The sequence below is a fragment of the Anguilla anguilla genome, chromosome 3, assembly GCF_013347855.1.
Source record: "Anguilla anguilla isolate fAngAng1 chromosome 3, fAngAng1.pri, whole genome shotgun sequence".
NCBI lineage: Eukaryota > Metazoa > Chordata > Actinopteri > Anguilliformes > Anguillidae > Anguilla > Anguilla anguilla.
This window is the reverse complement of record NC_049203.1, coordinates 12,089,840-12,117,373: the sequence shown is the minus strand read 5'-3', so window position 1 is coordinate 12,117,373 and position 27,534 is coordinate 12,089,840. Positions and strand designations below refer to the sequence as shown.

The 27,534-nt window shown below is 42.4% G+C and overlaps 2 protein-coding genes and 1 long non-coding RNA gene across 6 annotated transcripts in view; 1 reads left to right on the top strand and 2 right to left on the bottom strand.

Annotated features, from left to right (window-relative positions):
- Positions 1-525: 525 nt before the first annotated feature.
- Positions 526-8,239, bottom strand: LOC118224260. Its single transcript, XR_004764610.1, has 2 exons — positions 7,381-8,239; positions 526-5,027 (listed from the first exon to the last, which is right to left on the bottom strand). It is a non-coding gene; the product is annotated as an uncharacterized LOC118224260 (long non-coding RNA).
- On the top strand, positions 4,848-10,504 carry LOC118224259 (CD40 ligand-like). The gene is made up of 5 exons (XM_035411588.1): positions 4,848-5,048; positions 6,473-6,616; positions 6,902-6,929; positions 7,529-7,609; positions 8,888-10,504. The coding sequence occupies exons 1-5, from the start codon at positions 4,872-4,874 to the stop codon at positions 9,256-9,258; spliced, it is 801 nt and encodes a 266-aa protein (XP_035267479.1). The 5' UTR covers positions 4,848-4,871; the 3' UTR covers positions 9,259-10,504.
- Positions 10,505-15,614: 5,110 nt separating this feature from the next.
- The window catches only part of LOC118223187 (rho guanine nucleotide exchange factor 6-like), a 29,264-nt gene continuing 17,344 nt past the window's right edge, over positions 15,615-27,534 (bottom strand). For 3 of the 4 annotated variants that reach the window (XM_035409427.1, XM_035409428.1, XM_035409431.1), the window contains 11 exons: positions 26,394-26,540; positions 24,985-25,071; positions 24,671-24,752; positions 23,893-24,008; positions 22,886-23,059; positions 21,440-21,460; positions 19,491-19,584; positions 18,460-18,546; positions 16,332-16,431; positions 15,984-16,038; positions 15,615-15,851 (listed from right to left, as the gene is read on the bottom strand). In XM_035409427.1, coding sequence (XP_035265318.1) covers positions 15,729-15,851; positions 15,984-16,038; positions 16,332-16,431; positions 18,460-18,546; positions 19,491-19,584; positions 21,440-21,460; positions 22,886-23,059; positions 23,893-24,008; positions 24,671-24,752; positions 24,985-25,071; positions 26,394-26,540 — 1,086 coding nt within the window. In that variant the 3' untranslated portion in view covers positions 15,615-15,728. The remainder of the gene's footprint in view (positions 15,852-15,983; positions 16,039-16,331; positions 16,432-18,459; positions 18,547-19,490; positions 19,585-21,439; positions 21,461-22,885; positions 23,060-23,892; positions 24,009-24,670; positions 24,753-24,984; positions 25,072-26,393; positions 26,541-27,534) is intronic. The other variant, XM_035409430.1, reaches the window with a different exon arrangement.

Here is a 27,534-nt window from a genome sequence, read left to right as displayed (position 1 = left end):
ATTTGTAATATGCAATTTAAAAGAGAATGTTTCCTCTAGCCAAATATATTCATAGTATTCAAGTATTCATAATGAGAGATTCACTCAATTTTATCACCATTTAAAGTGTGTCTTTACTGATATTTTGTTCAGTGCTTTAGAGAAAAGTGTATGTTTGGTTTTCCCAGCATTTAAAAGCAGTTTAAGTTTTTCCAGTGCATTCTGTATGCCATGCTTAGGACAGCCAGACTGATTGAGGGGGCAGAGGCGCATACGTATAGAAATTCACATTACAATTACTCAATCTGCTATTGATATACTGTAAATTGCAAATAGCAAATAGCAACGGTCCAAGAATGGAGCCCTGTGGTACACCTTTGTTTATTTCTAGAAAGTTGGACTGTATTCCACCGGCCACTGTGGCTTGTTTTCTGCCTGATAAGTAAAATTATAAAACCAATTTTAACCAACCTACATTGTCAAAGGTTTCCAATCTATTTACTAAGATTTGGTGGTGTACTGTGTCCAGTGCTTTAGATAAATAAATAAACAAGGCTATGCAATACTGTTTTGGGTCTGGAATGGAAGCCACGCAGCTAATTCCACTTAAAATAAATCATGAATGAATGCTTGTTCTGAGAAATGTTTGTAATTCCTTTTGCAGATAAAACGCAAGCGAGCCTTTATAGCTGTCATATCATATGCAAGAGATGGGGCAGTATCCAAAGCAAAGATTATGTGGTCTGCTGGTTAGAATCACATCTACGATAGACATTTCAGGATTTTTAAAATTAAATTGTGTAGCTTTGGGAAGTTACTGTGTAAGATTCAGCTCATTACAGGACACTAGTGCATCCGAGGAGCTGTAAGAACTTAATATATTCTCATAGGTGGGAAAAGCTTTGTTGCATATGTTTTGGCTGAATATGGCCATATCTGATCCATACATCTGCTGGATTTTCATTTGACTTGAATTTGTATGTTGTCTAAAGAGAAGAGTAGTCACTTATTCAAGGAGATTCACACTGCAGAATGATTAATATGTATATATATGTATTCTTTCAGTTAACCAGTTCTAGAGAACAATGATTTGTGGCCCGTTCAGTAAAATAAAATATAGACTAGTTGGACACATAGTTAATTACACTTTGTTGCCCTTTATCTCTCATATTGAATTCCAAAAGGCAATTTACCAAAATAGAAAAACAAGACAAAATGAGTTGATAAATTGATAAAATCAATCACTTTCTGTGCTCTTCTATGAGTCATCATATGAGACCCTTTGAACAGTTGGAGACCACTTTTATAGCACATTGAACCACGTGTTGAATGTGTGACTTCTCTAGTTGCTGCATTAGGTAAAGTATAGAGGGTTATTTTTTTCATTTTTAAAAAAGTTTTTGGGAAAGGTTTTTAGGATGGGGAAATCTGGTTTTCACATCCTAAATTAAAAATTCCTATTTTGTCCTATGGATTCTGATCCTCATATGAGTTTTGCAGCAGCGATGCATTCTGAGATTTAAAGAAAAGAACTGTTCCTATAGCTGAATACAAAGTTTTACCACCACCAAGATCACTGTGTTTGCCAACAGTGAGTAATGGTTGGTTCTAAATTAAAAGTTTTGACTAAGAGAAATTCAATCTAAAACAGGTAACTGTGTAACGTATCCACTTTTTCAAGCTTTTAACATACTTTAGGTGAATTTAAATTTTTTCAAGCCAGAGCATTTGATGAAGATGAGACTCTCACAGTAACAAAACGGCAACTGGTGGTTAACACTTCTTTTGACCTTTAAATACCATTACAGGCCAAAAAGGCATTCTATCAAACTGCATCGATGGCAAACTATGGGCCTCTGTGTAGTTTCCTGAAAGGAAACACCACTATAGCTTTAGTAGTGCAAAGAGTGGTCAAACCACAACTGCTAAATGGAACTCAGTATGGGTGATACATTTGTCCTGCTTACACAGTAATTAATGCAGTGCTTCAGTACTGCTGCTACCACCAGACACTGCATTGTGATAAAACACACACTTGTTGCTGGCCAAGAAGGCCCATCCAACGTGTGATGCTTCTTTCAAATTCTTTGGAAGGCCAGTGATTCACTGCCTGTCTCATTATGCCGATTATAGCATTAGCCAGAAACTCAGTGTTATCAAAATCACAAAGAACTGCGTTGTGGTATTATGTGAGAGACAGTGAATTTACATCTGCGTTGTTGTGCACATGCACTGACAGAAAGAAAGTATCTGGGGTTTCACATATGAAGGTTAATCAGCAATTAGGCATCCGCATTGATGAGACATGTTGAGACGTATAAGACGAAAGCACTTAGTAGCTGTAATTTATCTCACCCGCAGCACAGCAACGAAAGTGTACTGTGTTCCACATTTTTAAGTGTCTTTCTCACAGAAACTTCTTTAAGTTTGACTTTTTAACATAATGCTTTTGTAAAAATTTTAAGAAATGTTTCCTTTGAATCCAGATAAAATCAGAACAGTAAATAAAGTGTCACTAAGTACAAATGGTCTTATTAAAAAAAAAAAACATATAAAATACACACAAATACACATATATACTTTTTTTAAATAAAGGTCAACGGGAAGTGCAATGAATCATTTTTACACCCAGATGTGGGCCAATTGTTCTCGTCTCACTTGTCTCACTCTTAACTACAGTCTCCTTGCTGCCTCCACACCTCAAATTACACTTACAAAATGAAACCCACCTCTGACTCAAAACAGAAACGATATTGTTATCTTGGGGCAGGCCATAATGCTGCGGAGTAGGCTACTGTGACTTCCCCGTGCAAAGTACTGTACGGCGAAGTTTTAAGAGTCTCACAAATGCATTTTAGTTTCGCAACGCATTCTGACTGAAAAATGTAGGGACACGGTAAGTAACGGTAAGTAACACGGGTAACAGCTAGAATTCTGATGAATTTTTACCTGTCATCAGTGGGGGTGGGCGTGTACTGTGGGGAAGCTGAATGTGTAGGTGTGTTTCGTTCTTCCCGTGTGCTCGCCAGTTATGTCCAGGGCATTTGCGTGTTTATTACATTACAAATTTAAATGAGTGTTAAAATACACATCTGTCATCAATTCGAATGAATGATCGCGTAAGGTGGTATCCACTACTCATCCACTAAATATTTATTTAAATAAATGTTAATAACTATAATAGCATACATTTCAAAATTTCAAATCAAACATAAGAACTGCATTGGAAAAACCTCAGGATTGTATGGGCATGGTCAGGGCGAGCCAGAGTAGCCATAGGTTCAAAAAAAAAAAAAAAAACATTTAAAGCCACCCATTTCTTCCGAATGAATTCTTAGGAAGCTGAAAAAAACACACATAACGTTATCCTCGACGTCATGCTCTAAGTTTGTACATCCAGGGAAGTAACAGACGGGGGAAATTCGTCATGCAATTCGTCATGCAAAGCAGACGGAGGCTTCATTTAAAAATAAACTAAACGAAAAAACGATAGCGAAATGTAATCCATAGCTCCATAGCTAGCTCTAGGGGTAATACAAGTAGCCTAGCTAGCCAGCCAGCTAGTTAGCACCACCACAAAGGGATGGAGAAAATGACACAAAGAGCGGGTTGGAGAAGGAGGGAGACTGTTTTGCTCAGACTATTTTAGCTTACAGTATGGTAGATATGCAATGAGACTAAAACACTTATTGGCCATTACGTCACGAAGGACCTGGACCCAATAGATCTGTGCCCATGCCCAATAACTCCACACATTTAATCCCCACATAGGAACAGACGGAAATGATACAAGTTAGACTGATATAAGTTCATATTGCAATGCTTAATACATACCATAATAACCCCAAACAATTTGTCTGCAACCACTAGCACTTTATATGTTTATTAAACAAAAAAGACCAACATTTAAACTTAAAAACCTGAATAAAATATATATATTCTCTTTATGTTTGTGAATAGACACTTCATAAAATGAAATAGCAAACTAATGGTATCAACAGCATTCACTCTTAAAGAATCTAAACATAATAAATGAGCACTATTCTGTAACTTCTGTTTCTCACTCTTGCAGTTTCAAGAGAATGTGGAATGTGAAGATTTTCATGGCATCTATTTTATGTTGCCATTATTGGATCAGAAAAAGAACATCTAGTACAAACAATAATATAATTTTTTTTTACCAACAAAGAGCTTTTAAATATTCAACACACAATCATACAATTGAATTCTTTGTAAATTAGTGTTACAGAAATTGTACTCATGGCAGATCTCATGGGTAGTTATGGGCACCCTATGATGTCTCATGATAGCTCCATGAGTATACATGGGATTCTCATAGTGACCCATGAACTCCCATTGATATCCAATGACGTCCAGTTGGAATCCCATGGCACTTTTCCATACGGGTGAACTAGCAGATCAACAGACTGTCAGATGGACCCTGGGTTCTAGATCATGGATTTGTCTCTGGGTTGTAGATTCTGGATTTTGTATCACTAGGCTCCTGTATTATTTGCTTGATCAGATGGAGCCCCCTTTCTCTGGCAATCTACCCCCCCCCCCTCCCCTCGACAGGGCCCGACTTCAGCATCAGCAACCTGAGGCGCCCCAGACCCTGCATTTGGAGAAGGTGGCGCCGTCAGGAATCCCGTGACGAGCTACGGAAAGTCTCTGAGACAGGCACGGGGACACGTGACGGCCTAAGCTGACGCTAAAGTGGAGAAGGAACGGAGGGCCCACACACCTGAGAACTTACCCCTCCCTCTGCAATCGCTGCTGCTCGTGTGAGTGAGCGAGCGAAGCTCTTCAGAAGTGCGCGACGTGCTCAGGAAGCCACTGCTCCCCGCTATCTCGACTATCTCTTTCGCTCTCTTGCTCTCGCTCTTGCCACCATGATTAACACCTACCACACCAGCCTGCCTCCACCGCCGGTCCCACCCCGGACGGGCATGCACCATGCGGCGTCGGGCCGCACCAGCCCGCCTGTCTGGTTCTTTTCAGCCGTCTTGGTGGTCCAGATGGTGCTGACCATGGGAGGGTTCGTCTACCTGTTCAGGAAGAACAGCATGGTAAGGTCCACTGCTCACCTTCACAAGCTTCCATTAGGTGATACAGGCTTAGCTTAGGCCAGGCAGGAGTGCAGGGGGAATGGCTCCACAGAAAACTAGTGATATTCTGTCTTGCCCTTGGAGCCAATCTTTTAAAACTCCAAGAAACCAGGTGGTGAGTACATTCATTTGCTTTAATTAATAAAGTGCTTCATAAAAATAAAGACTTGCATCCCCAGCAGCTATTTAAGGGCAAACAAATGGGGGAATTTTTAGTATTTTTGTTGTTGGTCTATGATGCTTTGGGGAAGTTAGTGCTCAAGTGACAAAATTGAGGTTCTCGCTTAGAATGGTACTGCATGTGGGTAAAAATGAAAGTGTGGCCCTTACTTGTAAGAAAATACAGACTTACTTTATGATTAAATGCACAATGTTTTGGCTAACCTGGCCCTGAGATGGGTAGGTAGAAATTGCGGACTTAAAAGAGTGCATTCTGTAGAATGTGTTCTTGACATTTTGAAATACACAAATCTCATATTTTTCAGTGGTGTTGTGGATTTTAATACGAGCATAGATTTTCAATGAACTGATGCACAAGAGCACATAAGAATAAAAATAATTTTTTTAAAAATTATTATTATTATTATTATTATTATTGCATAATGTGTAGAATGTGCTGTCACATATGTGATGTATGAAATGAAATGTGGAATGTGCCTTTAAAACTATTATGTCCAAGTACATAATTTCCCGTGTTTGTATTCATAAAACACCTTTCATATAATTTAAAAACTGCCATAGCAATGTGCTTTGTTCGAGGAAAGTTTGTGAATGAGACGTTTAGAAGTGAAGTCTATAAGGGCTTTCAGTTTTCACAAACTTCGCGCTTTCTTACAGCTGAAAACGCGGTCCTTTTTCAGATAGAAAATATCTGTATATTAACAATTGATACCCAGCCGTGTGATTAAGCAGGCTGAAGCTCGCTGTTCACACGGATGTTGATGGCTCCTTATCTCTTTTACTATGCTGTTGTAAAACTCATCAGCATCTTAAACCGGCAGGGAAAAAAAAGCTCTTTCAACTTTAGAACAATGCCTGTGTGACTCAAACTCTATGATTGTCTGCGTCTTGGGTTCTGCGGTTTTCTGAGAAAGTGTACTCTTTCAGCAGAAAAAAAGATTGCAAAAACCTCTCATATTGCAGAGTCTAAATTAACACATAATGTCGTTTGCTCAAGAGGGTGAATGCATTCAGATTTAATGAAATGTTTGCAAGCCAGCAGGGATGAATTCTATGTCGGGGAAATGATTATTTATGATGTGCAGGCCCAGACTAAATAGCAAGTATATGCATTGATACATACAGTATAGAAACTCCAATGAAAACATGCATACATTGAAGCATCTTTTCCTCAAATTTTTATCTTTGGCTTTCTCCCTGTGAAGATGCAAAATGAGTTCTTGGGCAGGAACTATGACGACTTCATAGTTCTCAAAAGACTACAGGAGTGTGACGATGGAAGTCTGGACTCTAACTCGTTGTTGGACTGCAGGAAGATCTTGGACAAATTCATGGCTGTGATATCAAAGGTGCTGGGTTCTACCATTAATACCATTAATTAATCTCCTCTAATCTCCTTTTTCAGATCTGTGTAACTAGACATGTTGAGGAGTACAAGAACATGTTTTACATGTGCAGTATTAAAAGTACAACAGGCCAACATTCCAAACTGAAATTATCTTATGTGTTCACACCTTTTCAGTTCATGACTTACAGCTGATTCATTTGGAAGTGCAAATAAAACAAGTCACAACTGGTAATGCAGGTACAGGATAGCATTAATATTGTTTTTCCCCTCTGTTTCTATTTTGTAGATATCACAAGCTGGAGCTGTAGGAAAAGGTATACCAAAGTTTTTCTGCATATTTTCTTGCATAGTTTAAATAAATTTACCCGCATCTGCTGCTGAAGCTGTAGTACTGCAATGTACTGACACTGTCACCTTGCCTGGCTATTTCAAATAAGAAACAGTTATAGTCAATGCTTTAGTCAAACTTTGGCAATATTGTTTAGCTCTCTGTCTAATTACTCATTTAGAGTGCATTATTTCTTATCATAGGATAAGCATGCACTTGGATTACATTCTATTTTGGCAGTTTGTTGCTGGTGTGTATGTGTGCGTACTTTGTTGAAATTGTGAATTAATTTAATTTCATAAAACCGACTTATATTCAAGATGCTGAGAGGGTGGGACGGTAATGGTGAATTGCACTTATATAGCACCTCTCATCTCTCACTTGCTATGTTCGGCAGCAAAAAATATCATAATGACCCATGACACCCTCGTACATACCTGAGCTCTCTGGATTTGTGTTTATAGACCCAGAACTCCAGAGCTATATCCCAGTGGCACGGTTAATAACCTGCATGGGAGCAGTTTACTCTGCTGTCTCGCTCCTTCTGAACAGCAGGCTAATGAGGCTGCCTTTTCTCCGTTTCAGGTGCGCTGCTCTCGGGTTCGATGCCCTTCCGTGTCTCTTCACCTGTGGCCCACATGGTGCCAGAACGCCAGCCTCCCACGTGTGAGTGCTGTTCTCTTCCTGTGTCTGCAACACCAAACCCTGCTCTTTCAAAACTGTTACTCATTTGCAGGAATTGTCCCAGTATCCAAAGGGGGCAAGTATTTCAAATAATTGCAATGCAAAAAATGTAATGCTAAAACCCAGCAGACAGCAATAAATAACTAAATATACTGCAAACAATTCAAAACGTACATCTCGCAACACAATTTAAATTAAAAAATGTATTACAACAATATACAACGTCTAATCTAAAGACCTTAAACAGCGGATATTACAGGCATGGACAGGTTCTGTTACAGAAGAAATGAATGAAGGAAAAAACCAAACCACAGTCTGTTTCTCCCTAAATATTCCCCAGTAAACAAAGATCAAGGTTAAAAAAACCAAGACAGTGGAATATTCCAAAAAGCCAGGGATTAAAATGTAAAAATACTATATGAGCTGCAAGACAAAAACGTTAGACTGCACCAAACACCAAGCACACCAAACACCAAGAAAAAAAAATGGCCCAGATGCAAGGTATAGATTCCATAGATGGTAATAGCAGATATCAACCCCTGAATGTCCACTGCAACAGATGCTAACTGGCTGAAGCAGCAAAAAAGACCCACAAAGTAAATACAGTTTATGCTGTTGCAAGAGGAGGGGGGGGGGGGGGGGTGGATGGGAGAGGAAGTGGTTGAGAGAGAGGGGGTTTTATCTGAAGGCTAGAAAATGTATGTATTAAAGTGGCCTTATGTTTTTCAAAGTACAGTTAATCACTATGATATTATTATCAAAAGATTCCTTGTCTTATAGTCTTTATAATGAGACCAAACATGAATATGCTAGGGGGTAATCCAGCTAAGTTATGAAATACCTATAAAACTGAAACCACTCTGAAAAATTTAGATTTCAGTTATCAGGCCTCAACAACCATCATCTATATAGATGTTAATATTTTCAATCAATGATTTGATGATCTGGCAACATCATCAAACCATGAATGCCATAGATGAATGGATGCACAAATAAAACGATTTCATACAATACTGTACAAAGATCATACATTATTCATATCATTATGGGCAATGCAGGTTGTGAGTACTCATTCAGCTCTTGCCTAACATAAACTGACATTTATATAAATAGTTCTCCAAGTGAAAACGCATTTTTAATTTTGGCAATCGCTTGTCTTACAAAATCATGTTGCACTGGCCTTTAATTGCCAGGGGAAAGCTAAAGGCCAACACTGACGGCACTTTCACATCTAACATGAACATCCCCTCCTCTCCTCAGCCAAAATTGTGATGTGGAACAGAGATCACTCTCTGCTGGCAAAGGTGACCTACCTCTCTGGGCCGGGTGCACTGAAGATTCTCCAACCTGGGAATTACTACGTCTACTCCCAGGTCACCTTCACCAACACGAGCGCAACACATCCGCTCGCCCACAGCATAGTGCGCACGCGGACCTCTGGGGAAAAAACAGATATCTTACTCAGGGCCTACGCCAGCGTGAAGAGCAAAGACCAGCCGCCAGTAGCAACATCCTTCCAGGGAGGGGTCTTCAAGCTGGAGAAGGACGAGCAGCTCTTCCTCAACGTGACGGACGTCAAATCGCTAACCTTAGACGAGACTAGCACGACTTTTGGATTATTCATGCTGTGAATACAGTCGCCAAAAAAAACCAAAAAAACAATCCCACTGTTAGAATGTTGTTGTCTCCTGACGTAGAGGAAGACCTATCAGACAGACGCACGGACACTGTTTATGACAAAAATGCAGTGAATTTCCCCCACTGCAATAAGGATAATGGGCAAAGAGTCAAGCCCAAGATCAGCCTGGGGTTGGAGATACAGACTTGCTGTGTGCTGATTGGCTACGTGGGGCGTGGGAAACTTTACAAACATGGACTCCTATTGACTAAGGTATCCTAATAAGACCTAATTATCCTATCCTAATTATAATTTTGTTCTGTTTCAATGTCATATCTCTCTTTTTAATTACACTACAATCCAGCTTCATGCTGCACAGTCCAAATTGTGGAAAAAGAAGTATGCATTTGTTTATAGGTGCTGTGTTTCAGTTTAAACTGGGGAAAACCATGGGTCATTAGCACAAACTCCAATCTCCATTTTGATGGATATTCACTGATGCAATTCAGGTTAAGTACCTTGCTTTAGGGGAAAATGACAATTTAACCTGCATCCTGCATGCACTGATTCAAGCCTAGTTTCAAAACAGTAAATTGAAGATGCATATTTCACATTATTTCATCAATTGTTCAAAATTCAACAGTAATAATTGCAGGACTTAAGTATTGTATTCCCAGGCAAGATGCTATTGGTCCTCCATAAAATGAATGTAATGATAATGTGCACATGGGGTGGAGCCACAAATACTTTTCAGCCACCCCCTTCCAATTTCTTGTATCTACTTGTATTTATATATATTACTATATTTTAAAAACAAACAAAAATGTATTTAAAATGCAAGGCTAAAGTCCAAAATCAGTCCAATAGCTATTTTTCTTGAGAGACAATAGTTGTTTTCCCAGAATATCTGTGGTAAGGAATTTTAAATGAAGTATTTTATATATTCATATATTCAATAATTTGTATTTTTTGTTGCTTGAATAATTTATTCTTAGATGTATTATAACAGATTGCTGTTGTAACTGAACATCTTTTATTTAAAATTTTTTCATATAATAATGTGTGTATATGTCTGTTGTGTTCATTTACCAGTCTATACTGGAAAATCAAGTCAAAACAAGACTTCATATTCACATTATGTGCTTTGGTATTTTGTGTAACATGCACTAAATAGATAGCAATAACATTTTACCCATTAGTAACCGCTTCCATTTAGGAAAAATAATAAAGGTTTCAGGTAATTGGGACTGCCACAATGCCCCCACAGTCTGGGTTGTACGGAGAATACTTACGCCAATCTGCCAACTGAATCTAGCAGGTTTTGTGCACTACCTCAAAGTCTTCTCAGTGGGTGTACTACAGCTCTGCTTTCCTCCCTCTCTGCGGGAAATTACAAAATACATAAGGAAGGTGTACATATGATTGCATATGATTGATTGATGATTTTGTTGATGACATGTTTTGTTGAAAACCCTCAAGGATCTGCAGCATGTAAAATAACGGAAGCTTTTGAGCAAAGTCTGGTCCAGACACCCCCTCCGAGTTGTTATAATTGTCATAAAGGCAAGAGAAGCAGGGCCCTTTTCCCGCTGTACCAGGAAACAATATTATGGTTTCCTGCCACTGACCTAGATTAACTGACCAGATTATTGCCTAGTTCATCAGTATGTTCAGCAGTATGCGCAAAGCTGGCAAGTTGGCCGGATTTATAGATTTATTGACTCATCATCATGCTTCTGGTAAATGGATATACGACAACACAAAAGCCTCGCTTGCAGCCTCGATTGCCCCCAATTTTAAATGTTTGTATTGGTTTCAGTCTAGAAAACAAAATGTGGTGCGGTTACCCATCGATAGACCTATGAGCCACCAAAGTCTACTCTCCAGCACCACAATAAAAGCAGACCACCACCACATCAATAACAGCATGGGGGGGGGGATAGAAATCCAGTAAATTAAAACGGTGGAGCTGATTGCTTTCATGAAATCAATGACTGCACAGCCATTGATTTCATGTCAGAAGGCTATTTGCAGCACGAAAGTATGGAAAGTGCTTTTTCTCTCCAGAAATGTATTGGGTTGCTGCCAGAAAAGTTTTTGCTTAATTCAGAAAAGCTTTAAAATGACCAAATGTGTAAAATATATTCTGCAAAATAACTGTATGTTCAAAGGATCTGAAAGGGACATGGTTGCCTGAGGAAACCAATCCCAGCATTCTGAGGAAAAGATAAAAGATGAACCAGAACATGCATTCCGAAGTTGGAGTGCTGATCATCTAGCATCAGTTTTTTTTTCCCATAATGGACGGTTAGGACAGTCCTACTCTGTGAGGCTTTATGAATGAAAGTCCCAGGCTTGTAAAATGAGTAAACCTTCGTGTTACTGGCAGGAACTTCAGAGTGCTTCAGAGTGAAACACTCTTGACTTATTCGCTGAAGCAAGAGCCAATCAGACCCTCATCAAATAGAATCCACCTTAACCTCCAGGGTTACCATGGACACTAATCGCTAATTGCTGGAATACTTATTAAGTTAGTTAAAATATATATATTTTCAAAAATCCCATAGAACTATCAGTAAATCGGATTTGTAAGATTAATTTAGGCTGGAAAAAAAAGCTTACATCTCATGTGATACAAAATGGAAGAAAAAAAAGGTATCTCTATGTTTTCCTATGAAATGTAATCACATTGCATTTTTTTTTTTTTGGGAGGGGGGGCACTTGGTTGCGCAGCGTTTCAAACTCCCACACGGAAAGTGTGACAGCGGCGCTCAGCGAGGCCATTTCTGAGACACACATCCACTGTCGGCTCGCAGGATGTTTACCGGTTGCACATAGTTTCCTGTCAAACCCTTTTCACTCCTCCCTCCCTCCCTCCCCCTCCCCCTCCCCACCCCCTCCGACCCACAGCAAACAAACACAAACTCTGCTTGCTGCCGCAAAGTGAGACCGAACTCACAAGTGTGAATTCTCTGCAACTGCACCGACATGGTGCAAATATCTTTGCCCAATTTAACAAGCCATTTATTAACGACAACAAAATCAAAGTTACACTAAAAAACACTGCAGCTGATCGGTTAGATATAGACCTACTCTGTGCGTGTGCATTTCCAAGAATGTGCACTGGCATCTCGTTTAGTATCAATGGTCTCATGCTTTTATTTTGTCTTCTGGAAAGTACGAAAAAAGTACTGTACACAATATTTGTGACCAACGGATGACACCCACAGCCCCTCACCAAGTCCTTGACATCCCTTTGGTTTCATATATCTTCAAATTCAAATGCCAATATTAGCATGACAATAACTACCCACCACTAAATGTTTTACACATATATTCTGTTTTTATTAAAAGAATGTTCTCACAGACAGTAAACAAATTATATATAGTATGCAAGTGCTAGAAAAAAATATTTATAATTGTAATTTGGTTGCATAGAATAAATTCAGAATTTACCAATATGGAATGGGCCGTAGACATGAACCATTTCCTACAAGAAAAAATCATGATCTACAGTAATGTACAATTTAACCCCCCCTCTTCCACCTGACCTACCTCTCAGACAAATGACAAAAGTCTCCTTACTAACAAAACAGCTTTTAAATTTGAACATTTGCATGACAACTAAGACTCGCCATTGGAACAAAACGACCATTTAAAATGAAAATAAATGAAAAAGCAGAGTGTAAGACAATAATTTTATGAAAATATCACGACTCGTTAACACAACCCATTTGAAATGCTAGTTCTAAGGCTATAAGACACAATCATTCAGCTGACAGCATGCAGACATGATCGAAAGAAATTAATTCAAAGAACCCAACAGCACAGAATGTGAACAGTGTTAATATTCAGTGAAACATAGATGACCATATGATACATTAAAATGGCTGCCTTTATTCATTATTTATATTATTTTACAAAGCCAGTTTAATTGAACAGTTTAAGCCAAAGTCCACTAAAAGGGGAATATTAGGAGAATCAGGGACAAATTATTGCATGCTTTACTAAGTGGATGACGTTTGTTTAAACCTGTCTCCATAGCAATGCACTATGCAGGCAGTTCCTCAACCATTTACTCTAAATGTGGACCTCCACCTCCACCTCCACCTTTCCCTGGTCACCCAATACTGTGCAATGAAATTTCAAAGCCCCATATGGAAAAATCAAATGGATGGAAAAAAAGGAAGAAAAAAAACAATAAACCAAAATGGCCCCCCTGTATATAACTGCTTACTCAGAATCTCTGAGGCAGAATGAAAATGGTTCTTAACAGTCAAGGCACATATTTTTTTGAAGGGGTGGGGCCTCTGTGAACTGTCTTTCCCAACATTTTAAAAATAAATTTATTGTCAGATAAACTTCCAAGCCACCCTGGAAAAAAGCATCCCCTAACTGTCCAGATTCAATACAATGGAGTTGTGTGGTCACCCTATTTGGCAGGGATATGGCATTTGTTTTTTTTCTGTGCTTTACGAGGTGGGGTGGGGGGCGGGGTAGAGAGAGATCTTGTGCACCTTGGAATCTTTCTGCCACAGGAAAGCGCTCACAGATCCAGTCTTAATCCTGTGCTCGTCACAGTGATGGACCGGGCCAAATGGACTGGGCAGGGACTGGTGCGCTTTATGAGCCCATCCAGATGACATCTGTCACAGCAAACCATGGCTTTAGCAACAGTCTCCGTACAGGGGGCTAAAGCACTGCCATGATGCAGAATCCAGCCTCGTGTCAACAGACAATGAGGTAAAACAATCAAAGCTTTCACCAGTCAGCTGCCAGTACCAAAGATACAGTATTGCCTGCATACTTTAATATCTTTCTGTCAAACAAAAATAAATAAGCTATATAATATTTTGCCCAAAGGATAAAGCTATAAGATTTTTGTTGCTTAACAAGTATTTATTAGACAGTATTTTTCTATACGTATGCATATATGATATACATACGTACATATTGACGTGCTTGTATGTTATTAGAATAATATCCCTGAAAGCTTTGGACTTTAATAAGGCCAACAGCTAAAGGAAATTGTCAAAATTGTATAATAGGATTTGTTTCCATTTTCTCATAAGCTCTTAAAAGCATTTTTCTTAAGCTTATAAAATGAAATGCGGAGCAGACATGCAGACTGGAAGATATACTGTTTGAGAAAACCATATAAGCACATCGTTTGTGATGCTAAAATCATACCAAAAGGCTGTATGGTAACTTTTTAAATCAACATTTTTCTCTAAAGTTAAATTCAGTCAAACCACAATGCCCTTTGGCCCTTAACTCTGAAAAACAAATGCGCAAGTACAAAATTGTCTTCCCTTTTCAAAGTCATAGACAGTGCTTCGCAGTTGAATTTGGCCCTAAATAACTCAGATCTGTCCCATGTCAACAGTGTACATTTCTCTGTTTGTGTGTAGAAGGAAGACCAGTAAAAAAAATAAACCTGCTAAAACTGAACAGACTGAATGAACAGAATGCGGATCCGACACTGAATCTGCTTCTGTGTCCTAAACCTAAAGCACAGGCATGCAGACGTAGATGTTTTACCCACCTATCAGAAGGTTTTTATGCCATTCCTTTAAAATCTGTGCAGTAGTCCATATATTCACCCTGAGCTGATTCACAGGCCACTGTTCAAAATCTTTTCTGTTGTTTTCCTCTTAAAGATCAGAACAATCTGTAATGGAGGCAACAGCTCACAGTGAGTACCGTAAGTCAGCTGACTGAATATCTTCATCCATTTTCCATGTCTTCTCTGTCCTGGTTTTCACTCCTCTTTGGAAAGGGTTTCAATGTGTCCTGACCATCCACGCGCTGGAGTCAAGTAAGGGCCACATAAAGCGTGGCTCCCATTGCCCCAAAAATGTTCCCATCATATCCTAAAAAGAATCTTCAGCCCTCTGTCTGGTACTAATTTGTTTTTGGAATAAGTTTTTGTAGAAACTGACAAAACACAAACTTTCAACAAGTAATTTTGGTATTTCTATGCATCAAAGCCAGCTTCCCACACCAACAGCCGGGCCCCCAACCCAGGCTCATAAAGTCCAAAATCTGCCAGAGCCATTCTAAAAGTCTGCTCCCCAACTGATCTGAGAAACGAAGCGCTTATCTCCTTTCTCTTGGAGGAAAGGGGACTCCTGCTCTATGGGAATGCGCACGCAATTAACAATGTTCAGGCCTATAGCAGGCAGACACACACTCTCACACTCTCACACTCTCACACACACACACACACAGTCAAACAAACACACACACATACACACTCACACACTCACACACTCACTCACACTCACACACACACACACACACACACACACACACACACACACACACACACACTCACACACTCACACACTCACACACTCACACACTCACACACTCACACACTCACACACACACAGTCAAACAAACACACACACACACACACACAGACAAACAAACACACACACATACACACACTCACACACACACACACACACACACACAGTTTCAGTGGCCGCCATCTTCCCAGGCGCAGTCGTTCTTCTGTTTGGCCAGCCTCCTGACCACTCGCTCCAGCTCCTTCCGGGACTTCTGCTCCTCCTCCAGACACTGCCTCATCCGTTTATTCTCCTGAAGAACAGAGAGAAGACCAACTGTCACCGACCGCCCTCCTTCAATTCTTTCGACCGCTATTCAAAAAATTAATTCAACTGAATTTCTATTCCATTTCACTCATCCAGGAAAATGTGGGGACGACATTACCTTCTTCAGCTCATGGACTTCATCCTTTAAAGCATACACAGCATCCACGAGGCTTCTGCAGCAGACAGATTTGTTTAAATATAGAGGAAAATGCACTTAAACAACCTCCATGTAACATCCTCTTACACAATGGAATATACTAGAACATTGTAAATATGTGGGCTAGAACTACAGGTGTAATAAATATATATTTTTAGATGTGCATAAACAATACAATTTAAATGTAAATTAAAACAACCACAACATAATAAAAATAATAATAGATTACATGTATATATTGGGAGCAAAGGGCTTAATTTCCTACAGTAGAAGGGCTATGTGTAATTATGTGAATCCAATCCTTCATACTTTTCCTCGATGACTGTCTGCCCATTACTCTTCATTTCTTCCATGATGATCTTCTCCTCCTCGGGTAGAAGGACCTGTGGCGTTCCCTCCTTCCGTGCCACTGCAAACACACCAGTCTAGTCAAGCGCACTGCTGCTGCAATTCATAGTTTCACGCACATCAGCTATCCGGCTGAAAACCACCTCACATCCCTCTCACATACTGTATGCCTCACATCCATCAGACATCCTGCTCACATCCATCAGCCATCCTGCTGAAAACCACCTCACACCCCTCTCACATACTGTTTGCCTCACACCCGACAGCCATCCTGCAGAAAACCACCTCACATCCCTCTCACATACTGTATGACTCACATCCATCAGACGTCCTGCTCACATTCATCAGCCATCCTGCTGAAAACCACCTCACACCCCTCTCACATACTGTTTACCTCACACCCGACAGCCATCCTGCAGAAAACCACCTCACATCCCTCTCACATACTGTATGACTCACATCCATCAGACGTCCTGCTCACATTCATCAGCCATCCTGCTGAAAACCACCTCACACCCCTCTCACATACTGTCCGCCTGACACCTGACGGCCATCCCGCAGAAAACCACCTCACATCCCTTTCACATACTGTATGCCTCATATCCATCAACCAATCTGCTCACATCTATCAGACATCCTGCTCACATCAATCAGTCATCCAATTTGTGTCCAGCTAACACACCACTTACATCCACCTCACCACCTCATTATTATTGCATCTATTTTGCACCCAACCTCCATCCATCACACGACTATAAACCACATTATAATATCACACATTTATCTGAAATGCAACCCTATATTCATCACATCACTGTCCGTCCACTGTCCAGTATTTTGTCTGAAAGTGGAGATTACATGCGGCTGGATTTAACAATTATTTGTCTACAAATATCCCCTCTGTTGTCAAAAGCAGAAATAAACACCTATGATTTTTAGAGGTATTCAGTAGCTTAAATGAACACTTTAATTAATAATTACACAGTCTGCTTTTAGATAGGCCTTGATTTAAAAGAGCCTAAATTAGTTAAGTTCTTCTTTTTTTAAATTATAAATCCTCGATGTGTGCTCAAATGACCATTGTGTAACTGATGAAGTCATGCATGCTGTAATGGGGAAAGTTTTGGCGCTCCATGCATTTGCAACTGAAGCCACAGAGAGGCGGTGAGGACGGCTTCGACCTGCCCACGGCCTACAGTAGGACCACAGTGAGGAGGCTTGTGCTCCTGCACGCTGTTCCCCACCCACAACATTCAAACACGGGGCGTGTTTTCCTACGGCACTGGTTTCTTCTGCTAAAGTCTAACGCTTCGCTGCCAGTTGTGAAACTGTGAAGAAGGCCATACTGTATATAATTTACATTTTACATCCAGAACATCCATTTGCTACTTCAGTGTTTCTTAAACTATGGGTTGGAACACAAAACGGGTTTCGGAAGTGTACAAGGTGGGTTCCGGAATGAGTTTGTAGTCCACTAGGCTATGCTAGTATGTGTATTCAATAGGGCCCTGAAAGGTACTAAATCTCTCATTTTGGTCGTGATACTAAAAAGGTATTTCTAATTTGGGTCCCGATATTAAAAAGATTAAGAAAAGGTGTTTGGATCAGTTTCCACAGAGTCCTTTGTGTGCTTTTCCATTTCATGTGACACACAGTAAACCATCAGCGGTGGCTAACAGCCGGCTACACTATCTCTGGCTGGAATCCCCCCAGCCAGGGGAGTGAGGTGGATGTGTTCCACTCGTCAAACTTGTGATAAATTACCAAGAAAACCACAACTGCACCAGGCAGACAAGCAGAGAAGAGAAGGACATGAACTGGAACACCCTGCCTGTGCTGAAATGATGCTGTGCGGGCAGGATGACGCAAAAGATTCCTCGTCCACCAAGCACGCATGCATACACTGCCCCAAACGCATGCACCATGGGAAGACTAAGGTAAGAATATAGCTCAGGGAACCGTTTTGGTTGGAAAAACAAGCATTTATATTTGTGTGTGTGCGCATGTGTGAGCCATGTACACACACACACACGTACACCTACATTCACGCACACACATACACACATATACACACACACACATTCCTCACCTGTGCTGGCCTGTTGAAAGCTGGCCCCTGTGCAGTAGGCTTCAATGACCTTCAGAATCTGGGCATCCTCCTCCAGGGCTGCTGTGCCTGCCAATCACAAGAATTCATACTGGAGGTGGGTGGAGCCAGGGGCGGAGTCAGATACAGGACAAAGGGTGCCTGATGACTAGTATGGACACTGTTTTAATGTCAGATTTACCTCTTAGAACAGCTGATGACTGTGGTTCTTGCTGAAATTCTGTGTGCGAGTGGTGAAATCATACTTTGGCACTAAGGTGTGTGTCAGCTGCTTATGCGTGATATGCGTGTAATTGCTCTTGTGAGTGCACTACAAGCTCCGAGCCCATTTCTTAGCAGGGCTGAAATTCTTCTCGATTTTAAATTAGAAAAGGCGTGACACCCTGAAAATACTCGCTGATGTGGGAGCAGGAGACTCGGAAACTACTGAGCAACAAAATATGAACATGAATTATTACAACATTATGATTACTACTTGGCCTATCTGATCGCTCCTCTGACACCTACAGAAACATATTTGTGTCACAAGAGCTCGCAAGGAGCCATCAATAGCTTTTCATGTCATATCATGACAGTTAAATTCAGAAATGATCTGTGAATCATTCTTTAATTTTGAATGTTCCAGAGTTATATTCAGCTACTTATAACTGTGTGGGGCAGCATGACAAACCAGTGGGTGGAGCCAATATGGCTTGGAAATTATTGCCAAGTATCAAAGTTCTGACAGACACCACACCTCCACTCCCAACATCAAAATTTGTGGACCCATAATCCCTGCAACCAGCATCATTCCGCACCTTATGAAGGGTAAGTGGGAGTACAGCCCCTAGTAGGGTTTCGTGACAATCCCATATTCTCATGGATGTCCTGTATTTTGGCCCAAAAAAATTTGTACTCTATGGGATTCCCTTTGACCTTCCTAAATTTATAGTCATCTTCTTTGACTATGAAAGGCGATAGAAGTTGAGCCTCTTCCTTTATCACTATTTATCTGCATCACATTTTAGGCTTACTTTTCCTCAGGAGGACGTCATCGTCTGACGGCTTTCTTTCCGTTTTTCGTTTTGGAAGAAATTTCTTAATTGGCCTGGGGCTTTTACTGGAGTCCTGTAGAAGTGAACCAGTCAAATGCAAGGGACAGAGGGAGGGAGGGAGGGAGAGAGGGATAGACGGAGAGAGAAAATGGACAGTAAGAATAGCATCTGAAGCGATCTCGCTGACACTAAAAGAAAAATTTTGATCCGACTATCAGTACATTGAGAATGCAAGCGTACAACAAAAAACCCAGAGTCAATGACATTGCGTCATTGTCATTTTCTTTTGAATTCTACTTCTCCTTCAAGAGGTAAAATTCAGTGCTTCGTTTACCTGGAGACCTCCGTTCATTTGTCAGCGATATTTAAGATCTGTAAGTGGGTGCAATTTCCTTTGATCTCAGCCAGACAGCGGGGTTTCCCCACAGGTAGAATACCTAATTTAACACTTCTAAAGGATGCCATTTTACATAATGGAAACTGAGCCCGGAGATGAAAATGTCATTTTTATGTCATATTTGGAAAAAGGAACCCTGAGTTTTAAAGCAGTGCAGTATGACACATGCTTAGTGCCCCAGAACCTTACAGTCATGAAACCCAAAACCTCAGGCCAAGGCTCCATTCATGACCAGATACATTAGTTACCCAGGCACATGTTCATATAGGGAACTAAATGTTTTTCAAAGTATCAAAAATAACTTCATGTGCACTGTTACCAATTCAGTGCATGCAACAGCTGCAGTGCTTCATGTAACTGTCATGTCAGTGCAAAATGTACTATATACAGAAAGTTATTTTTTTCATGCATCATCTTGCAACAATAACAACAACAACAACAAAAACAAAATTATTTTTATCCACTAATTCTGTATCCCCCCAGTCAGCACACTGAAGTACAGATAGCAGAGCAGCAGGAAAGCAGTACACACATACATACAGATGCATACCTGCACACACAGACACACAAGGACGGTTTGGCTCCTCAAACCTACATGGTTAGCCAACAGTCTTAAAAAAGGACTTCCATTCTCACTCACTATCAATCAGCCACTGGTTGCAGCCAATTTACACACCCAGAACTGTCTACCCCCACAGTTAAAGGAGTTAAACTTAACAGCATGCAGATGTGGAAGGATCCTGTAGCCAGAATTAAGGCTCTCATCTTGTACCATTTTAACTACAGCAGTGTGAGGCAGTGTGTGGCAATTTCACAGGGGGATGGGCGAATGTGAAGTATGCCAGGTATTTGCATGTGTGCCAGTTGAAAAATCAATCTCGTGATAAAAATATATATTCTCCAAAACAAGAGACTTCCTTTTAAAGAAAAGGACCCCTATATCGTGAAAGGTTAAAAACCGCAAACCCAGGAGATGATGAGCTAGCAACATATCAGCCTGGGGCTTTTACGTGTTTTTCAAAATGGACACAAGGACAAAAGGGAAAGCACAGCCAATCCGAATTCATTGCATATGATAGTGCTCAGATATCGGACACAGGGTCCAGCAGAAAAGCCTTGCTGTAAATGAAAGGGTTTAAAAGCGAAAGTATTGTCCAAACGCCCTCCTGTCATCGGAGGGAAGGAATGCCTGGGACAGGAAATGTCAGAGCAGACCGCGCTGCGCTGCGTGACTTTATTTAGCGCACGGCAAAGCGCGAACAAGACTCTGACAGGAAGTGGCTTTCATCAGACAAAGGTGTGTGTGTGTGTGTGTGTGTGTGTGCGTGTGCGCATGTACGAGTGTGCGTTTGTGTGTGTGTGCGTGTGTGTGCGCGTGTGTTTGTGTGTGTGTGTGTATGTGAGTGAGAGAGAGGGAGAAAGAAAGTGAGAGAGAGAGAGAGAGAGAGAGAGAGAAAAGAAGCACAGTCCACAGTTATGGGATGCCATTAATGCACAAGCAGGCCAGCACACAAGCAGGACTAAACCTTACCTTCAGGATATAAGACATCCTCTACAGAGGCCAGTGTGGAGGGAAAGAGAAGACATGCATGAGAAAAACAGGTAAATGTGATCAGGTGAAAAAGACTTAGTGGCAATATGTAACAGTCATAACATCACTGCGGTCCCCATTGCTTTGTCCCTGGCTCACTGAAACCAAGGCCTGGGCTCAATCAATATGGACTCACGAAGGAAGCAGGAAGCAGTGTTTTTTTCCCCCCCAGAAACACAGTTTGATCATTTCACTGATTAACAAAACAAACTTGCCAAACTGAATTTGTGACGAAAAATAAATAAAGAGAGATCAAATCTATAGCCGTTGTCATGGCAACATTTCCGTTTAAAACTAAGGGCCAACGTGGAGGCTTACTTTACAGCATAAGGTCTCCACATAGAGTGAGAAGTGTGCAAGCATCCATCTTAACCACTTCTGGAAGCTCGGTGACTGAAATGCGGCTAATTGGACATTCATGGCCCCTATAGCGTCTCATTGTGCGGATCATGGGACGTCAATCTAGCTTGGAGAGTTCTGGAGTGCTGCTGGTACTTGCGTTATGGTGAATGTGTACAGTAATTCGTAGACAGGTGCCCATGAAAAGCTTGCATACTAGAGTCACGGAACCTGCAGAGGGGAATTTGTTTGCCCAGCAGATTTGTCCGACGTTCCACTGCCTTCTCCCATTCCCACATCACTTCAAATTATCTTATTTGTCAGTCTAATGGCAACCTGTCATTAGAGGCAGTAGTAAAGGGTTTCTTTTTGTGTTGGATTTTATTTCTGTTTGGAAGGAAAGAGTAAGATGTCTTGCGGCAACAGCGTCTTGGAACCAGTCCAACAGAGGCCTCACACTCTGTGGTGAAGTCACATAAATGTACGTTGTTAACTGCACATACCAGAACTACACTTCACCACTGTTTAGCATTTTAGAGCAGGGGTGTTCAATCTTATATGAAGAGCCCACCTCTTTGCCACCACAAACAGTTCAGTTGAATTAGGTGTCATAGTGCTTTGCTAAAAAAAAGACAAAAAAAAAAGAAACCTGCACCCACACTGGCCCTTTGTGAGGTGAGATGAGACTGGACACCTCTGGCTTAGAGCACACTTGCGTTTCTGCAGCCAGCAGTGTAATTAAGATGCTACATGCAAAGAGCTACGCCACATCATTTGCTGGAATTTTTTTGCTGGAATTTTTTTGCATCATTTTGCATCCCCCCCCCCTCCCCGCCCCCGAGGCTCTACCGGTGGGCTGAGGACAGACCCTGGGCCCCTCGTACTTAGTCACAGCGATATCGCACTTCCTACACTGCCTGCTAAACAGGCCTCCCTATGCAGGCTGTGCTGCTGGGTTTTTTTCCATGCTCTCTTTTCTAAGAAACACGCCGACACACACACACACACACACACCAAAACAGAAATACGGGGGAGGGGGTCTCCTACCTCCTTGCAGCCCAGCGCGGCAGAGGGCTTGAGGGGCGGCGCGGGGCGCAGGCAGCTCAGGGACCAGGGCTTGCTGGTTTTCGGGGGCTCCAGGGGTCCCCGCGTTGTGGCGGGAGAGCCGTACCCCTGGTGGCTGGGGGTGCCGGCGGCGCTTCCGTGTCTGCTGTCAGCATTCTGAATTTAGGTAAAGAAAGCAAACATTCACAGAAGATGGAGTGGGATATAGTGTGGATCATGTGCTCAGCGCAGGCCAGAGGACAGCTCTGGAACCAGAATCAACACCAGACACCAACAAAAAAAACCAACATATGCTTTGCGATTTGGTTGACCACACCACACAAGTCTTCCACATAATAGGAAGTCCAGATATGTTACATATTTAGGTTGGTTACGATAGAATGAGAATGTGAAACAGAGCCTAACCAATAAGATAAGGAGCGTTAGTAAGTGATGATAAGGAGTTAGACAGAGGACCTCCGCCTTCGCTAACCTCAGCTACACAACCAGTCACAGGTTGTGTGTCCAGACTGACTCTCTTTATGTGACTGGCCCTCTTAGTTCGCCTGTGTTTAGACAGCCTCCCCATGCCAAAACTGACTCACTCAGTATACCTGGGCCCAGGCTTACTTTGCTGATTTGCCTTTGCTCAGATAGAATCTCTGTGGTCTGACTGAATCTCTGTTCTCTGACTGAATCTCTGTGGTCTGACTGAATCTCTGTCCTCTGACTGAATCTCTGTCCTCTGACTGAATCTCTGTGCTCTGACTGAATCTCTGTGCTCTGACTGAATCTCTGTCCTCTGACTGAATCTCTGTGCTCTGACTGAATCTCTGGTTCTCTGACTGAATCTCTGGTTCTCTGACTGAATCTCTATGTTCAGACTGAATCACTGGCTTTGACTGAATCTCACAGCTCAGGCTTTCTCTATTGATTTGCTTGTATTAAAACCGACTCTTTCGGTTCCCCTGTAGTCAGATCGGCTGTGGGAGCCTCCTCCATGGTGTTACCTTACTGATGGTGCCCCCAGGGCTGCCTCCTTTGGTGAGAGAGTGCAGGTGATCCAGCCACTCCTGAAGCTCTTGTTGGGCGCTGCAGAACACCATGATGCGATCGATCATGCTACCTGTACACACAAAACCCACACATCGACCAGATCAGACTCTTCAATGGTAGTGGCCATTCTCTGAAATGGCTCAGGTTGCGTGTAACACTTGATTCAGCACTGAAAGCACCACTTGTAGGCCTAGATTTAATCTACATTCATGCTTATGTTCCAGCTCACAATTAAATGGCAGAGTTTGCATTTTTCTTCACAAACATGATTTTGCTAGTTTAGCAATCAACGCTAGTAACTTGCCAAACTGTATGCATTGAAGGCAAACTTGAGGAAAAACAGAATACTGATTGAATCCTAGCCTTAGTGTATGCTTAGAACCTGCCAGACCAGCTAACCAGCCACTATCCCTGGCTTATATTTCCAGATTTTATTTAAAAATCGCTCTTTGTTAATGATTGTTGGTGATTGTTCATTTCTTACGCAGTATCTCAGAAGCAGCCAATGCAGCTGTTAGTATAACTCAAGGGGAGTCTGTTCTCCAGCTTAAAGGGAGAGGAAGCAAAGTAGATTCTGACTAACATCTGCAAATAGGCATCGGACCATGTGGAACAAGCTCTACGTTAAGCCACAGAGGAACCAATGATGAGTTCAGACCTCCAGGTCTCGGACACACGGAGAACAACATCTCAGAGGTGCCAGAGGTGTCCTGAGCATTTGGCAGCACACACCTGAGATCTCGAAGGCGAAGTGCGCACTGTCCACGTCCTCCACCTGTCTGCTCACTGTCATCCCCGTCAGAGGTAACCTTCCCTGGGAAGAGGTTAAAGAGGGACACCTGTTGTTCTAATTGCAGACGGCACAGGGCTGACTCGTTTATACAAGGAGTGGGATTCTGATGGGTATTGTGTGTGTGTGGATGAAGTGAATGCAAAACAAACATATAAAGAAATCTATCTGTCCTTCCATCCATCCATCCACCTATCCATCCATCCATCTATCCACTCATCCATCGTGAGTTACCTTTGCCTTCCATGTTTCTCACCTGGTAGATGAATCCACTCATGCGAGGACTGGCTGACAGCATGAGCAGAACACCGGGAAACAGCAAGAAGTAGCGCTCCTCCTTATCCTACACCACACACACAAACACACACATGCGTGCACACACACACACACACAAGAAAGCACACAAGCACATAAACACACACACATACACACACACACACGCACCCATGCACGCACACACACACATACATACACGCAGGCACACAAACACACATACGCGCACACACGTACACACATACACACACAAGCAAGCATGCAAGCGCATAAACACACACACATACAAACACACATACGCACACACACACACCCACATACACACAGACACACACACAAAGGAGAGCCACTATCAGCATCATATCAGCACTCTGACAATAGCAATAAAATGTTGCTACCAGTTCATTTGATGATGGCTTATGTGAAACGGCACACCTAAATTTAACCATGCCAAGTAATAATTATTCAGCTAACCCAAGAGGGAGAAGAGAGATGGAATATATCTGAAATGCCAGCAAATACTGAAGCAGATTTTGATTCAGTCAGAGCAAATGTAAATGACGATTTTCCTGCCTGTGGTAGCGCTAGCTGCCCACAGTAGCTCAGTTTCCCCTCATTACCCTTCACAGAAAAGGTATTCACAACCTGAAAGTGGGCCATCTTTTGCATGCTATATTTGGACCCCCTTCCATTTTTTTAGAGGGTGACAGATTGCAAATTCAATGAAGACATTATCATAAAACTTTGCAGGAAAATGAAGGTCAAAAGCCGCTGAAGCACAGACCTTCACTTTTTCCTGAACAGAAGATGGCACTGAAGGATACACAGCCAGTGAAGAGACACTGAAATATTTAGCAATGTCCCTGCTCAAGGGTGCTTGCTGAAGAACATTCACCTGGGGAGCTACGGTTTAGACAGAGAAGCCATTGGCCTACCGCCATTTCCTGACTGTCAAACAGAGCGAAAACAAAAAAAAAATAAGGGGGGGGGGGGGGCACTACCAACATGAGGGCAGCAGAATGGCCGCATGGCTGAGACATCTTCCCTTGTCATTAGGCAGCGGGCCCTAACACCCCCACCAACCCCCAAACTGCAAGAGAATTCCCCCGGAGCCCTCAACATAAATCACTTGAGAGGGTGCTCTTAACCGTCCCTTGCTTTCTTGCAAAAAATAAACAAAATCAAGCACTGAAATTTTACCATCTTTGAATCCAGTTTCACACCGTGCTACGCTGCTAACAGCTATTTTTAAAGCAAGGTTTGGGGTTTTGCTTGCAGCGATTGTGACACGTCGCACTCAGCGACGCGGCGAACTCCCAAGGTCGCTCTGGCTAAGCGCGTCAGCTGAACGGCTACTTTGCGAACGGTGAATTGCCTCTCGAACCCGCTCACCTCACTGGCCGCACTCTGCATGTGCACCTGGGACATGTAGATCACGTGACCCAGAGACCTGATGCTCTCTCCCTCCCAGCCTCGCACCGGCTCCGACACAATCTGCAGCTCCAGGTTCCTGCGCTTCCGCACGTCCTGGCACTGAGACTGCAGGGGAGGGAGAGAAGAGGGAGGGTAAGATGGAGGTGAGAGGGAGCGGCATACAGCAGGGAGAGAGAGGGAAAGGTGAGGGTGCAGAGTGGGTGAAGGACAGAAGAGGGGGATAAGATGGAGGTGAGAGGGAGCGGCATACAGCAGGGAGAGAGAGGGAAAGGAGAGGGTGCAGAGCGGGTGAAGGAGAGAAGAGGGGGATAAGAAAGAGAACAGAGGGAGCAACATACAGCAGGGAGAGAGAGGGAAAGGAGAGGGTGCAGAGCGGGTGAAGGAGAGAAGAGGGGGATAAGATGGAGGTGAGAGGGAGCGGCATACAGCAGGGAGAGAGAGGGAAAGGAGAGGGTGCAGAGCAGGTGAAGGAGAGAAGAGGGGGATAAGATGGAGGTGAGAGGGAGCGGCATACAGCAGGGAGAGAGAGGGAAAGGAGAGGGTGCAGAGCGGGTGAAGGAGAGAAGAGGGGGATAAGATGGAGGTGAGAGGGAGTGACATACAGCAGGGAGAGAGAGGGAAAGGAGAGGGTGCAGAGCGGGTGAAGCAGAGAAGAGGGGGATAAGATGGAGGTGAGAGGGAGTGACATACAGCAGGGAGAGAGAGGGAAAGGAGAGGGTGCAGAGCGGGTGAAGGAGAGAAGAGGGAGGGTAAGATGGAGGTGAGAGGGAGTGACATACAGCAGGGAGAGAGAGGGAAAGGAGAGGGTGCAGAGCGGGTGAAGGAGAGAAGAGGGGGATAAGATGGAGGTGAGAGGGAGCGGCATACAGCAGGGAGAGAGAGGGAAAGGGGAGGGTGCAGAGCGGGTGAAGGAGAGAAGAGGGGGATAAGAAAGAGAACAGAGGGAGCAACATACAGCAGGGAGAGAGAGGGAAAGGAGAGGGTGCAGAGCAGGTGAAGGAGAGAAGAGGGGGATAAGAAAGAGAACAGAGGGAGCAACATACAGCAGGGAGAGAGGGAAAGGAGAGGGTGCAGAGCAGGTGAAGGAGAGAAGAGGGGG

Coding starts and splice junctions, on each gene's coding strand:
- LOC118224259 (XM_035411588.1), top strand. CDS start 4,872: ATGATTAACACCTACCACACCAGCCTGCCTCCACCGCCGGTCCCACCC. Junction 6,617..6,901: donor TCATGGCTGTGATATCAAAG/GTGCTGGGTTCT, acceptor TCTATTTTGTAG/ATATCACAAGCTGGAGCTGT. Junction 6,930..7,528: donor AGCTGGAGCTGTAGGAAAAG/GTATACCAAAGT, acceptor TCTCCGTTTCAG/GTGCGCTGCTCTCGGGTTCG.